Below are 14,790 nucleotides of genomic sequence, written 5' to 3'. Positions count from 1 at the left end.
GTATGATATCACCCTCTGATCTCTCCTGAGTGATTCTCACTTCCGCTGACTTAATTCCTTGTTCCTTTCAGTACACAAATCAACATTCTGATTTCGAATGCTCGTTCCACTGCTTAAAAAAGTTACTTCGATCAGTGTTTATAATATGTACAAATTAAATATACATCTGTGATGTCAGAGGGCCAGACAAATGTAGATACATTTCATAATCATTAGCATCAGTCAGTCATTTCCTCAGTGTATAGACAATGTTGTTCTTCTACTGCTTTGTTCCAGTCCTCTTTGCTTTTAACTCATGTCTAGCCCAGTGCTTGTTCACAGTGGAAATGTGGGTTGTGTTCTTGCTGAACTCTGACCTGCAGCTCTTTTAGAATCATTCCTAACTCTCCTAATGTCACCGCTCGAGCTTCTCTCTGGGAAAAGTGCCACTTTCATACGTGTGATATGCCTTGTTATTCGTTATTACGACTTCTTTTTTCTGTCATAATGGCACCTGGCCCTAGACGAACACTAACAAAAGTTTGTTCATGTATAAAGTGTAATGTAAACCACTTAGCCAGACCATTAGCACAGAATTCTCAGTCGGATGTGAGAAGTCTAGGGTCAGCTGCTGATTTGTCTCATTGCTTTTATTTGGTTTACATTTTTAATGTGAAGTGCCTGTCTGGTTCTGCTCTCTCATGGACTGATGCTAACCAATCGCTCTTTGTTTGTCATTGCTTCTGTCTCACTTTCTTTTTGTCTTTCTCTCTCTCCCTCTATCTCTCTCTCTCTCTCTCTCCTCACTCACTCTCTTTCTCTCTCTGCATGCCACGCTGCTCTGTCTAGAACTGAATCTGAGGCTATGCCCCGGAGGGCCGGGCACCTGTGTAAGTGCGCATGCATCATCTCATCTACCGTTTGTTTTTGTTTTTTTCTCTAGCCATTGGCGGCCCACTTTTAATCTGAATTCTCCTTTTTTCTCACCCATATGTCTCACCGGCTACTCACCTCACTTCATCCAACATCATCGTATCTACTCTCACACTTACTCTCAGTTCATGCCTCTGAGACTGCACTGTGATTAAGGATATCTTAGTTTCTTGTTGTGATAAATTGCCACACTGTACTTAACACTTAATCCTTCAAGATCGTTTGACAAACAGAGGAAACAGCTAGATTTCAGCATGAGGCAGAATTATAGGTTGAGGTTCAGAATTCTGGGAAATTATAATCAATAGGGTGGTCAGTAATAACAGGCAGACAATACATGCATGTTGTGGTTAGTCAGAAGTGGGCCACATTTGTTTGTTTGACAGTTACAGACTCACTCTATTTATTTGGGGACCGCGTGTTCAGTAATATGAAGGCTGAGCTTGCCATCCTCTTCCTCCTACTCCTCCTCCTACTCTTCCTCGCTTTGCTTTTGGTCTTTCTCTCGCTCTCTCGCTTTCCCTCTAATTCTTTCTAGGCTTTATCCTCAGTCAGACGGACAGGTCTGTGGGCTGTTCAGCTGATGCATGTCACGTTTGCTAGATTGTCTCCGGAAAAGACAAAAAGAACTGAATTTTATTTGTTAATATTCTTTTATTGTACATATATTTTATATAGTTATTTACATGCATCTATATATTCTTAAAATAAAAATTTCAGTTTAAGGCCCTTTAATAGAAGTAAATTAAACATTAATCCTAATTGCATTTTAATTCAGATCCTTTTGTCTACCTTTCCATACAGCATATACATAATTTCATGTGCAGGTGATACCCTGACTTGCCAGTTGGTTCATTATTCATTGGACACTCTCACTCTTTTTGGCCATTTTATCAGGTCCCACATTTCATCTATAACATCTAATTTATATAAATTCTACATCTTACTTTATGCCCATGAGTTTTTTTTTTTACTCTATTTTAATATAATTATTAGAGTAGAAAAGCATAGAAGCAGATAGATTTCACCTAAATATTTAAACTTTTTTTTTTCTAAGAGTAACACTGATTCATCTTTTAGACTTGTAAAATGTTAAACAAATGCCGGTACCTGATTTTTCATGCACTGGTAAACATTTAAAAGACAAGGCTTTTCCTATTAATAAGCATCTGAAATAGTTTTTAATTGTCCTTTTAGATATTGCGAGTCAATTTATCATTTAAAGATGGTAAAAGATGGTTTTGGATTTTGCTCGGGATTCAGGTTTCTTGGCATTTCTAAAGTGACTCACACTTTCTGTTCTGGATTCTGTAGTACTCTTGCTTGTGTTCCAGGTAAACGCATTAATGAAACATCACACTAACACAGTGTTAATGCGTTTACCGTGTCTCCGGCTAACTTGGTGTTGCTGACTTAAAATAACTGTTTTGACTCATGATTCATACATGGAGGTTGTTGCATGCTGCAGGAAGGAGCCACTACAAATTAAAATAGAAGAAAATGAACTATACAACTTCACAGAATCCTCACTTGGTACGCTACGTTTTCTTTTTATCCCTCTTCTCTGTCTTTCAGACTCTTCAGCAGTCTAGGAGAGCTCCACACCATCTCTCAGCGAAGTTATGGCACCACGTACACTATCCGACCAGGCAGCCGTTACCCAATGACCCGTCGAACACCCAGCCCTGGCTCTGCTTCCCCAGATCGTTCAGATCCACTCGGACCCATCCGAGGTTTCGGCCTGGCTACCTCGCCCACCGCGGCCCCCACTATCCTAAAATCCTCCAGTCTCAGCCTGCCTCATGAGCCAAAGGAGGTGCGCTTTGTCATGAGGAGCTCTAGCGCCAGGAGCCGCTCTCCCTCACCTGGACACTCCCCCGGCGTGCCCTCGCCACTCCTTACACTGCGCCCCTTCCACCAGAAACCCCTGCACCTGTGGAACAAGTACGATGTGGGTGACTGGCTTGCTAGTATTAATCTGGTTGAGCACCGTGAGCGCTTCCAGGAGCATGAGATTGAGGGCTCACACCTCCCAGCCCTCACTAAAGAAGACTTCGCTGAGCTGGGTGTGACACGGGTAGGCCATCGAATGAACATTGAGCGTGCCCTAAAGCAGCTGCTGGAAAGGTGACCCCTCACCCCACTCTGTCTGTAGCTAGTCTCATCACTTCTTTCTTTATTAATTTCTTTTGTTGTTGTTCCTCATTTTGGGTTTTTCTTGTTTATTTAACCAGATTTTCAGTTTGGCTCTTAATTCATGACTCGTCAATATTGTTTCTGTAGAAGTAAGCCCAACTTATCTAGTAGCGTTTTGGCCCAAATATTTCCTCCATCACACCATCAACTGCCAATAACCCAGCTTGTAACGGGGCTGTGAATGCGTAAAGATATAAAAGCACCATTTCATTCACCTTTCCAAATTTCTTTCTTACCCTCCTCTAGCCTTGGCCTACTGGGAGAACCCTAGCTACCATATTTTATTCTTTTTTATTTTTTTATTTTTTTTTACAAAAGAAAGGAGGGATGATGTTGGATGAGGGAAGCTGAGTTGCCTTTCTGAATATGTTTGTAGTGGATGAGCAGAGTGGGTGTGGCTTGGTCGTCTCTACCTTCCGCCTGCCCCCTTCTGGCTGAGGGACATATTACACCTGGAGAATGTTAAACCAACACTAGTGGCTTTTTTTCATTATCAGACTTTTCCTTTGGGGGGACCAAAGGGAACGTGACATAGAATAGGATATCAATGTATTTACATAGCTTTGAAAAAGGAGAGAGAGAAAAAAAAACCCAGACAAAATGAACTGTGCACAACTGCACTAGTCTCTCCCTTAGATGATGTGAATTACATAAATAATTTATTCATTTTTACCAATTATATACATATATATATATTTGAAGAGTATATAGATATATGAATATAACATTTTGTCATAAATATAAAACTTATATATGGTATTCTATTTAAAGACATTGTCGATTTTTTTTTCCTAATGTTCATCCTTTTATGGACTGTAGCATGAAAGTCACAAAACAGTGTGACAGCTATCAGATTTGGTAACGGTAAATTGTACCATGCCCTTTTTTTCTTACTCTATGGGTTCATCTTGGTTTAACAAAACTCGGTCTTCCGTCTACAATTAGGGCAGCCCACAGTGGACAGTGTGTGACTGACCCCCCATCTTACACACACACACACACACTGCAAAGTACTTGACATCTCTGTCATGCTATTAACAGCTCTTCATGCACTTACATACAATAAAACTCCTCCATATCAAATTTTATTCAAACTCAAAATCCATCTTTAATTTGGTGAATTAGAAATGAGCTGTGCAATAAAAAAAAAGGTGCACGTGTGTGTCTGTGTGTATTTGCGTGTGTTATGATGGGGCCGCTGTGGGACAAGATATGTGTTTCTCATACACGGTAGCTCTGCTACATGCTACTGGGAGATGTTAAAAAAAATAGAAGACAGACTCTATAATTGTAAGAGATTTTCTGTGCCACTACACAGGGGCTTGTGTGGCTCAGGGGCTCTACAACTCTAAGCACTGACGCATTTGGTCATTTCATTTGAGTTTATTATTTATTTGTTTTATTGGTTTTTCTGTTAAGCCCCATAGTATATGTGGATTTTGTAGCTTGTGAGATATAATGCTTAGAATAATTTTTATCAATTAACTTAGAATGAATTTTAGAATGACTTAAAGGGTTAAGCTAAAAAAAAAAAAAATGTCCTTTCCAAACTTATAACTGTATATATGGACAAATTATGAATTATTTGTTTTTTTATATTAATCACAAGCAATGTACATATAGTTTTCATATAATTTTATAAAAATTGAAAAAAATATATAGATCTATATATGAATGTTTGGCATATATGCATAGTTAACCACCTGTGGAAAAAGGTGAAAAAGATTTTATTCTTTGTATGGACTGAGTTTGGGATGATTTGCACAAAACAAGGTGCTAGCATTCAAGCCATCCATTCTCATGTCTCTGTGTCTGCACTTTCCTCCATCCCTCCATCATCCCGCAAAGAAAACGCATCTGATATCAGTTTAACACAGACTATAAGGCGAAATGAAGGGATAGAAATTAAAACTGGCAAACGTGCATACAGTGGACAGCTGTCTTTCTCTGTGTGTGTGTGTGTGTGTGTGTGTGTGTGTGTGTGTGTGTGTGTGTGTGCGTGTGCGCGTGTTTGTGCGCCCAACACATACACACTAACACTTTGTCTGCTATTAAGAACCAACACTGAACAAAACAGAAGTGGTGAAAACATCCATACTCACTATCTAGATTCAGCCAAGGAAACTGTTCTGTTGTAGAACCAGTTCATCTTTCTGAGGAAGCTTTATGGAGCTATGACCCAAGAAAGAACACTGTGTTGTAAGACCTCTCTTTTGGCGGCTGTATCATTTCAGAGTCACCCCCTTTCATCACATTGGCTGAGTCCTGATCTAAACCTGAGTGTTTTCCACTGTGCCCTTTTAGCAAACTGATCTGATTGGCAACTGGTTTTGTGGCATTCATTATTCCAGCATCACTTCCAGGAGGTGCTCAGTTAACGTTGAAGGATCATAACTAGAGGCTTGAGGGTTGAATGTTCAGGACACTTTGGTTTTTGCACGGTTTTTGATTTCAGCGTGCAGGATTTTAACTGGAGCAAATGAAACCATGCCTTCAAATTATTATTTTTTTTCTTTACAAGTGTTTAATTTGTAGTTGTGGCGCGAAAAGATCTCATGTCTGTCAAATTATTAGTGTCTCTGCATGTAGGCAGTGAAGAAAAGCACCTGAATATCTAGTGTTACTCAAAGGATGGCTTGTGAGAAAAGGGACGATCAAACTTCATACATTTTAATAATAGGAAAGTATCAAGAAGATTGTTTAACATTCAAGGAATTTGATCTCTTGATGTAAAACCTCCCATTGTAATGGATTTGATTGAGCAGAAATGTGATTAATGCAATGCTACTTTATTGCATAAATTAATTAAGCGCTAGAATGGCATGACGGAAAATTTGGTTTAGTATCAGGACCCTAAGAAAACTGTGACTTACATTCATGTTCTCGACTGCAGATCATTATTGAGCCTCTATGAGACTTAAAAATATGCATTAACACTGAATACGATTCTCTTATATCGAACTGAATCCCAGCATTTAGTCATTTTATGAATTTTCGATCAGCGATTTTAATCTGGTCGTGCAATTACGAGCAAGATGTACAATGTTTGGCATTTGATTGTCTCATACAGGGCTCTTTCTCAGAGTAAGAGATGATTAGTGTCTGTAATTGATGTAGTTCAGCTCATCTCTTGACGCTCTGAGGCTTCGTGCCACACTCACCAGTAATCTCCTTCTATTGGTCCGCCATATTCATATCCTATCACACGACATCCCCGTGGCCAATTCTGGAATATTTACTTTTGTGTTTGTGTCTATATGGAGTGCTTAGTAATTAAAACGTGAAAGACAAAAAGAAAAAAATAACAATGTGCCAAAAAGTGATTAGTTTATAGCTATTCATTGACGCTAGTTCTTTTTGCGATTTAAAGCTGTTAGAACAGCACTATGGTGCCACCTCCTGGAAATCTTGAGAACTCCAGACATTTCCTATCATGATTAATGTATTTTTTTTCCCCAGATACCAGTTTATGTTTTGTAGAGTGTTACTTGAACTTGTAATTGATCTAGCTTATGGCTTTTCATGTGGTTTGAATATCAGTTTTGTTTTTTTTGGCTGAACTCCAGTAAGCCTTCGACTGAATGACTGCGTAAGATAGCGACGTTTAACATCCTTCTCCCTTCCTCTTCAGTGATGCGCCTCAGATACAAGACAAATTTGATCCTCTTTAAAAAGAAAAAAAAAAGAAAAAAAGAGAGAGAATGGAAATGATTTCTTTGTAACTTTACTATATTTAACAAGATCGGTTCAGTGAAATGTTAAATAAATCAACATCATTAACATTACCATGCTCTGTAGAGTTGTCACTCGTTTCCTGACCAACAAAAGCACAATAAAAATGGCAAGAAATGCACTGGTTATCTTTTTTTTTTTCTTTTCTTAATCGCTTGCTTTATCATACTGTCATTATATATGTTGTGTGTTTGTATTAATTCCAGATAAACACAGTTCACCCTGGATTCTAAAGTAAGTAACAAACACTGTAAGACAAATGAAACTGTAATGTTTCCCTAAACAGTCTGCCACATTACTTCTGATTATGCAGTCTGACTTTATGAACAGTACTGATTATACTGCCACATTCGGCCCACAGGACATCAAGCCACAGTACACACACGAGCTAAATACAAGCAAGTGTTTAATTGCAGCACATAACAAGATGCTCTTAAAATGAACTCTGAAAGATGCTTTAATATGCTGCCACAACATGAGTGCATTTCCAGTTCCATTCACACATGCAGTACATAAATATTTGTTTTCCTCACCAGACAGAAGTCAGTGTGTGTGTGTGTGAGGTTTTGGAAATCACACACATGACTTCACAGTTTGTACAAAATGATGAGCTATTTATGCATCCTTTTAATGCTGGGTTGCAATTATTATGGGCTGGACATATATTTTTATGCAAGTCAATTTAGCATAAATCTTAACACTAAATTATAAAAAAAAAAATAATGTGAAATATCAATAATGTTATCAAGGCTTTCCATTGATATCACTGATGAGAAAATCAAATATGAAATAGCAGGAACTCTAAAAGGGAGGTGGTAGCTCACTTTGGACTTCGGATCTGAAGGTCATGGGTTCAAATCCCGGCGCTACCATGCTACCACTGCTGTATTAATGTAACTGCTACGTATTCTCACACACACACACACACACACATTCCCAAGCAGCTGCATCCAGAGTGTGAAGAATCAGTGAAACACCCAAACATCACTGTACCTAGTACTGTACATGTATAGCATTTGTCTCTAAGACCTTCTAAAGCCACACAAAGATTTATTACATGCACCGTCTATGCATTGAACATTTAGTGTAGCAGGTCCCAGGGAACTGATCCGGCACATGAGGTAGAGCGTAGTCCCTGTTGGGTTTCACTTTAGTTTTAAATGGAATGTAAACTCTTCAGGACGGTTGGTGAGCAGCCGTGGTTTTATAAACAGCCATGAAATCAAGCTGCTTTTCCCTCTTCTTCTTCTTCTTCTTCTTCTTCTTCTTCATCATCACCCCCTGAATCTTCTTTGGCCTCCAAATCAAAGTTCTACATCAAAGAAATAAGTGATCACTGTCCAGAAAAATGATTTAAAAAAAAAACAATAGAGCGAAGAGACACACACACCTCTAGTTCTCTCATGACCACATCCATAAAGTCACTGGAGTTCTTTTTGTAAGACAAAGCCATGTTAATGGCATCTTTAAAAACCTGCAGAAAGACTTAGGATCATTAACGTGTCACTTCATAAACACTATCCAGCATGTTAATTCTTGACAACGTTGCTGTCGATTCCTTCAGTTTTGTTGATGATTATAGTTTAACTTTCAGGTGTGTAAATAGTCTGAGCAGCAGCATCATTAAAGTGAGTTTTCTAAGGAATAAAACACTTTGTGTCCAGGAACATATAAAGATGTGCTGTGATTATTGAGTGTAATATCGGTGGGAAATCTACAGCTAAGCTGCCATCAGTATTATCACATTAGTACATAAACAAGCCTCTATTTTTTCTCTCTCTTATCACTTAAAAAAAAAAAAAATGCAGATTGTTACATAACTGAGATACCACAGTGCACTTTCCCATGATGACAATTCTTCTAGAAAACACTTTTTGTTGTTTTTTTTTTTTTTTTTTACAGGAAGCAGAAAAACGTCTATACATTTTTGATGTTATTGAGCACTTCATTAATCAGGCTCAGATTATTTGAAAGTCCTCCATATTATAATACATATAATGGATTTAAATGCACACATTGTGAACTGTAATACAGGGAAATTCGGTGTCACACAGATAAGGATGAGTTCCTGGATGAGTCTGGTTTCACTTGAGGTTTCTTCCTCATACCATCTCAGGGAGTTTGTTTCTATGCCACTGTCGCTCGCTGGCTCGTGCATTCGGGTTAAAACGATTGGGACTCATTTATGTTTATATTTGCACTCTTTTTAATTCTGTAAATCCACTTTGGGAGAATTTCTATTGCTAAAAGTGTTATACAAATCAAATTGAACTGAATTCATATAACCCTGTGATTCGAAAGAGTTTAAATCGCACCTTGACCACATTAGTTCCATCAGCAGCAGATACGAAGTAGAAAGGCAGACCCTGCTTCTTAGCAAAGTTAAAGCTCTTCTGTGTCACTCTCATGTCCGCTTGAGAGACAGAGAGAAACAGACAAAGACATTATTATCGTCAACATGGTAGAAAAAGTAATCTTGTAACTTTAAAATGAAAGAATTTCCTCACCATCGATTTTATTTGCCACCACCAGACAGGGAATCTCAGGTCTGTATTCTCTCAGCTCTTTATACCAGCTGGAAAGATTCTTATACGTTATTTTCCTCTGGACGTCAAAAACCTATAAACAAATATTGGTATATTTGCTGAAAATGCATAAATGAATATACTGCATGTAAAAATGCCTCCACTAGGGGGTTCCTAAAACATCGGGTTACAACCCCACAGGGTTACACGTTCCCGATCTCTTCTCCTTTTTTTATTGTTTTATAAAATTACAGTATCGCCAAGCTGCCACTCTTGGGGCCCTTGAGCAAGGCCCTTAACTCTCAGAGCTCCAGGGGTGTTGTAACATGGTTGACCTGAGCTGCTTTCTGACCCCAGTGTCCAAAACATCACTGGGATATGCAAAGAAGTAATTTCAATGTGGTGTAAAGTACATACGACAAGTATAAAGCAGCTTTCTTCTGTACACACTGCACTACAGTAGATCAGCAATAAAAAGGAAGAAATCTCCCCATTCATCTACCTCTATTAAACCCTACTGTTGTTTCTCAAATCACATGCAGTGCTCTCCACTAATACTGGCAACTTTGGTAAATATGAGCAAAAAAAGGCAGTGCAAAAACTGTATTTTGTTCACAAAAATACCCTCATGGATATCAAATAACTGGAAACACAAGTCACAAAATCAAAAATATTTTATATATATATATATATATATATATATATATATATATATATATATATATATATATATATATATATATATGTGTGTAACACAATTATTGGAACCTGTTTAGTCAATACTATTTAGCCACCTCCCTTTCGTCAAGAGTCTCTAAATCTTCTCCTATCACATCCGCTGAAGTTCCATTAGCTTCCATTCCTGCATACAGAATCTTTCTAGATCTTTACAATGTCAACATTACACAGGTGGATTCTCCTGTTCAGTTCCCCACACAGGGTTAATATACAGGTCAGATCAGGGGACTGGAATGTCCATGGCAGAATGATGATTTTAAGCGGTCAGGAAACCTTTTGTGTGTTGATTTTGGATCATTTGACCAAAAGTGCCAACACAGTTGAGTACAACACTAACTAGGGTTTCATGTAACCAACCATCTGTTGTTGTTTATTTCCTTTTCTAGATTAGTAAATCCTTTTGAATGAAAGATCGAGAGTTTTCGTGAGACTCTAATGAGACAAGACAATAATAAGTAGGACAGTGGAAAGATTAACACCGAATCTTGGTAGAGTTTGTAACATCACTGCACATGAAATCGATTCACTTTACAGCTTTGCCTGGAAATCTAAAAAAACAGGGATTTCATGCCTAGGATGTAATGTCAGTGTTAAATCTTCCAGATGTAGACCCTACATGAGAGGAGTAAAAAAATAATAAAGACCCTCTTGTTATTGCTGCTTCTGTAGGTTACTCAAGGCTTTAGGGTCACAGCGGTTGATTGGGAACACTGTGTCTACACTATATCGGATGCTGTGCTGACTCTGAGTTACATGTGAGCATTAACCGTGTTTTTACCATGACGCATGCGTGTGCTTTGTGGTAGTAGGACGGGTGCATGCTTTGAAAGCGCTCTTGGCCAGCAGTGTCCCAGAAATCTGTCACAGAAAGATGATATTAAGAAGAAAAGATGAAGCATATCCACAGTAATATCACTTTGTAAGTCTGACTTCTTTTTCTGATGGCTATAATTCATTATAAATAAATCACTGGTGCTCAGAAAGCAATATAAAAATATATAACGTTTGATTATTTCACAATCTGTGACTATATATAATCTCTGACAACATGTGATATCTATGTTACACTTTATAGGTAAAGTTGCTGATTATGCGTTTAGTTTTCTGGTAAGAACTCACCGACTAGCACAGGCTTGCCATTGATAGTGGTGTTGTATTTGTATAAGGTCAGTGCATAAGTGGACAGCTGCTGAGGTCGACTGAGAGAGATGTTAAGGGTCATACAGCCGTTATACAAAAACTATAATAGATATAAAACCTAAAATGCTGTAGACTATGGATAGAACAATTCAGCGAATAAAAAAAAAAAGATTTTAATAAATTGTACATCGGACACAAGTTGGCATTTGTATCAATGCTTTTTAACATATTTGGATCAGTAAAAAGCTATTTATTTATATATAATTATCAGTTGAAGCGCGATACTTTTATTATTTAGAAAAATACTTTGTGACCAATATTTTATATATAAATTAATTTCTCCTCGCTAAACCGTTTCTCTCTCAGCACCGCTGCTGCTACGTGAATATGACGTATCACAGCACTGCTTAAACCGAGGCGTGTCCTGGGTGTCACATAGAATACAGATTAACATGGCAGAGGTAGAGCTTCCTGGAGCCAGAACAGGAAAAGAACGTTTTATTTATTTGCACTACAAAGGCCTATTTGTGAAAGGGCCATGCGTTAGATGTCAGTATGCACCTGAGTATGATGTATAATTTGCTGTCAGTCTGAACCAAAGATTGAGATCCATATTAAATTGTATGACATCATATTTTTCCACTGAATTGCATTGTGTTGAGTCACATTGCAATCGGCTCGCACTGCATGTTAATAAGGATGAATCGTTTCGTATCGAATAGGTAGCTGTTCGTATGTTTCTTTAATGTATCGCAGCGTCGGCTATGCTCAGAGATGCGAATCTTAGCAGCCTCGGTGATGGGGATGCTGTAGATGTGTATGAAAGGATACTATCCATCCATTAGAAATCTTTCCATTAACCTGTGAGACACAAAGAAGAGAAAGACAGATTATGAGTGTATAGGAAAAAATATTATATGACCAGTTCATCTGTATGTCTTAAGTCGCTATCGGATTTCAAATCAGATCATGAAATATATCAGATTGTGAAATATATCGAATCGGATTGTAAAGTATATCGAGACAAATTGTCAAATGTATCAAAGCGTATCGAAATATATGGAATTGGATCATGAAATATATTGAAACTGATCATGAAATAAATCAAAGTGGAATTATCATAAAAAATATCAAATCAGATTGTAAAATATATTCACTCAGATCATGAAATATATCGGATCAGATAGTAGAGTATATCGAGACAAATTGTCAAATATATCAAAGCGTATCAAAATATATTGAATCAGATATATGAAACTGATCATGAATTAAATCAAAGCGGATCATGAAATATATCGGATCAGATTGTAAAATATATCGAATCAGATTGTAAAATATATCGAATCAGATTGTAAAATATATCAAATCAGATCATGAAATATATTGGATCAGATTGTAAAATATATCCAATCAGATCATGAAATATATTGGATCAGATTGTAAAATATATCCAATCAGATCATGAAATATATTGAATCAGATTGTAAAATATATCAAATCAGATCATGAAATATATTGGATCAGATTGTAAAATATATCGAATCAGATCATGAAATATATCGAATCAGATTGTAAAATATATCCAATCAGATCATGAAATATATCGGATCAGATTGTAAAATATATCGAATCAGATTGTAAAATATATCCAATCAGATCATGAAATATATCGAATTAGATTGTAAAATATATCCAATCAGATCATGAAATATATCGAATCAGACTGTAAAATATATCCAATCAGATCATGAAATATATCGAATCAGACTGTAAAATATATCCAATCAGATCATGAAATATATCCAATCAGATCATGAAATATATCGAATCAGATTGTAAAATATATCAAATCAGATCATGAAATATATCGAATCAGATTGTAAAATATATCGAATCAGATCATGAAATATATCGGATCAGATTGTAAAATATATCCAATCAGATTGTAAAATATATCGAATCAGATCATGAAATATATCGGATCAGATTGTAAAATATATCGAATCAGATTGTAAAATGTATCCAATCAGATCATAAAGTATATCAAATCAGACTGTAAAATATATCGAGACAAATTGTCAAATATATCAAAGTGTATCAAAATATATTGAATCAGATATATGAAACTGATCATGAATTAAATCGAAGCGGATCATAAAAAATATCGAATCAGATTGTAAAATATATCGAATTGTGCAATATATCGAACCATGAAGCCAGTGTCATGAAGACTTACTTGGATTTGCCCACAGCACTGTCCCCGAGACAGATAATCTTCACCTGTTCATCTGAATCATATTTCTCCTGCTCTGAATCCGGAATGCGCTTCACATCACCCGCCATCTTCTGGTTCAGGATTTCAGGATGAACCAGTACAGGTAGTGTTTACACCTGAATCTCCAACCCTCCTGTTCACCAGGATTCACCATCAACCCACAAAAAAGAAAGAACAACACCAATAACCGGAAAATAACATATCTCTCTCTTTCTCTCTCTCTCTCTCTCTCTCTCTCTATCTATCTATTTATCTCTTTATCTATCTATTTATTTATCATGAACGAATAAAAACGTATGTTTTTATTTGTATTAATGTAGTCACTGAGCTCACCACAGTTAGCACTAACTAGCATGACTTATCTAGCAGGCTAGCATGCTAATCTGTAAGAGAAAGTAATCTCTAAGCACTAAATACAGGCTCCGATTAATAAAAATGTAATAATGAGATACTTTTTTGAATGAAAATGATCAATAAAACAGTCTCACACCCCCTCTGTCTCTGAGCGAGTCTCAGCCTGTTTCCACGCAACGAGACGCTTTAGAGCGGAAGAAGCGCACACGATCCCGTTCCAGATCCACAATCCCAAACGCTTCTCTATACCCTATATATGCGCACTACATATTGGGTTGGAATAACAGCTTTTCCCCCCTATCTAGTGCACTCGTTTACAAAACAGTCATTTGGGATTTACCCAGTCTTTCTAGTAAGTGTTTGGGTTACTTAGCGCCCTCTACAGGCAAAAGCAGGAAGTCCACAGGAGCTGATAGATTCACTGCATGGCCTGAAGATTTACCACATAATCACTGCAATAGGTTTCAGCTTTAAGTTATTTAACCTTCTCTGATGCAGTGAGAAGCTCATTTATTAAATAACTAATGCCACTTGACGTGAGCTGTGGTGGAAAGATAGTGCTGGGCCATGCCATGCATTTCACACTTAGGCCTTCAGTAGTGTCCTACAGAAGGCCTATACTACATTACAGACAGGTATCTTATACAGCGAGATTGAATGCCATTGCATAAGCAAGTAACCCAGTGAACACAATTCAACAAGTCTTCTTTTACTGCAGCCACAACTGCATCACCCACATACATCATCCCTAGCAAAGGCATCGATATTAACCTTATAAAATGACATAAATACAGTCCACCCAGGATGCATATTTGTAGTATCTTTTGAGTTTACTGAAACCCCATGCATTACGGTTTTCCTAGGGAAATTAAGGCAAATTGTGTGTGTTTTATGTGAATTACTGGAAATAATAGTATA

General features: G+C 37.3%; 2 protein-coding genes across 8 annotated transcripts in view; one reads left to right on the top strand and one right to left on the bottom strand.

Moving 5' to 3' along the window:
* The window catches only part of shank3a (SH3 and multiple ankyrin repeat domains 3a), a 288,699-nt gene extending 281,740 nt beyond the window's left edge, over positions 1-6,959 (top strand). For all 7 annotated transcript variants that reach the window (XM_046863928.1, XM_046863925.1, XM_046863926.1 and 4 more), the window contains one exon: positions 2,488-6,959. In XM_046863928.1, the coding sequence (XP_046719884.1) occupies positions 2,488-3,043 (556 nt within the window). In that variant the 3' untranslated portion in view covers positions 3,044-6,959. The remainder of the gene's footprint in view (positions 1-2,487) is intronic.
* Positions 6,960-7,273: 314 nt separating this feature from the next.
* Positions 7,274-14,160, bottom strand: rabl2 (RAB, member of RAS oncogene family-like 2). Its single transcript, XM_046863935.1, has 9 exons — positions 14,009-14,160; positions 13,480-13,651; positions 12,075-12,104; positions 11,223-11,302; positions 10,882-10,961; positions 9,348-9,459; positions 9,156-9,253; positions 8,231-8,314; positions 7,274-8,152 (listed from the first exon to the last, which is right to left on the bottom strand). The coding sequence occupies exons 2-9, from the start codon at positions 13,584-13,586 to the stop codon at positions 8,063-8,065; spliced, it is 681 nt and encodes a 226-aa protein (XP_046719891.1). The 5' UTR covers positions 13,587-13,651; positions 14,009-14,160; the 3' UTR covers positions 7,274-8,062.
* Between the last annotated feature and the right edge of the window lie 630 nt (positions 14,161-14,790).

This window comes from Silurus meridionalis, chromosome 13, assembly GCF_014805685.1.
Source record: "Silurus meridionalis isolate SWU-2019-XX chromosome 13, ASM1480568v1, whole genome shotgun sequence".
Classification (NCBI taxonomy): domain Eukaryota; kingdom Metazoa; phylum Chordata; class Actinopteri; order Siluriformes; family Siluridae; genus Silurus; species Silurus meridionalis.
Note: the sequence above shows the minus strand (reverse complement) of the source record. Positions and strands in the feature narration are given on the sequence as shown.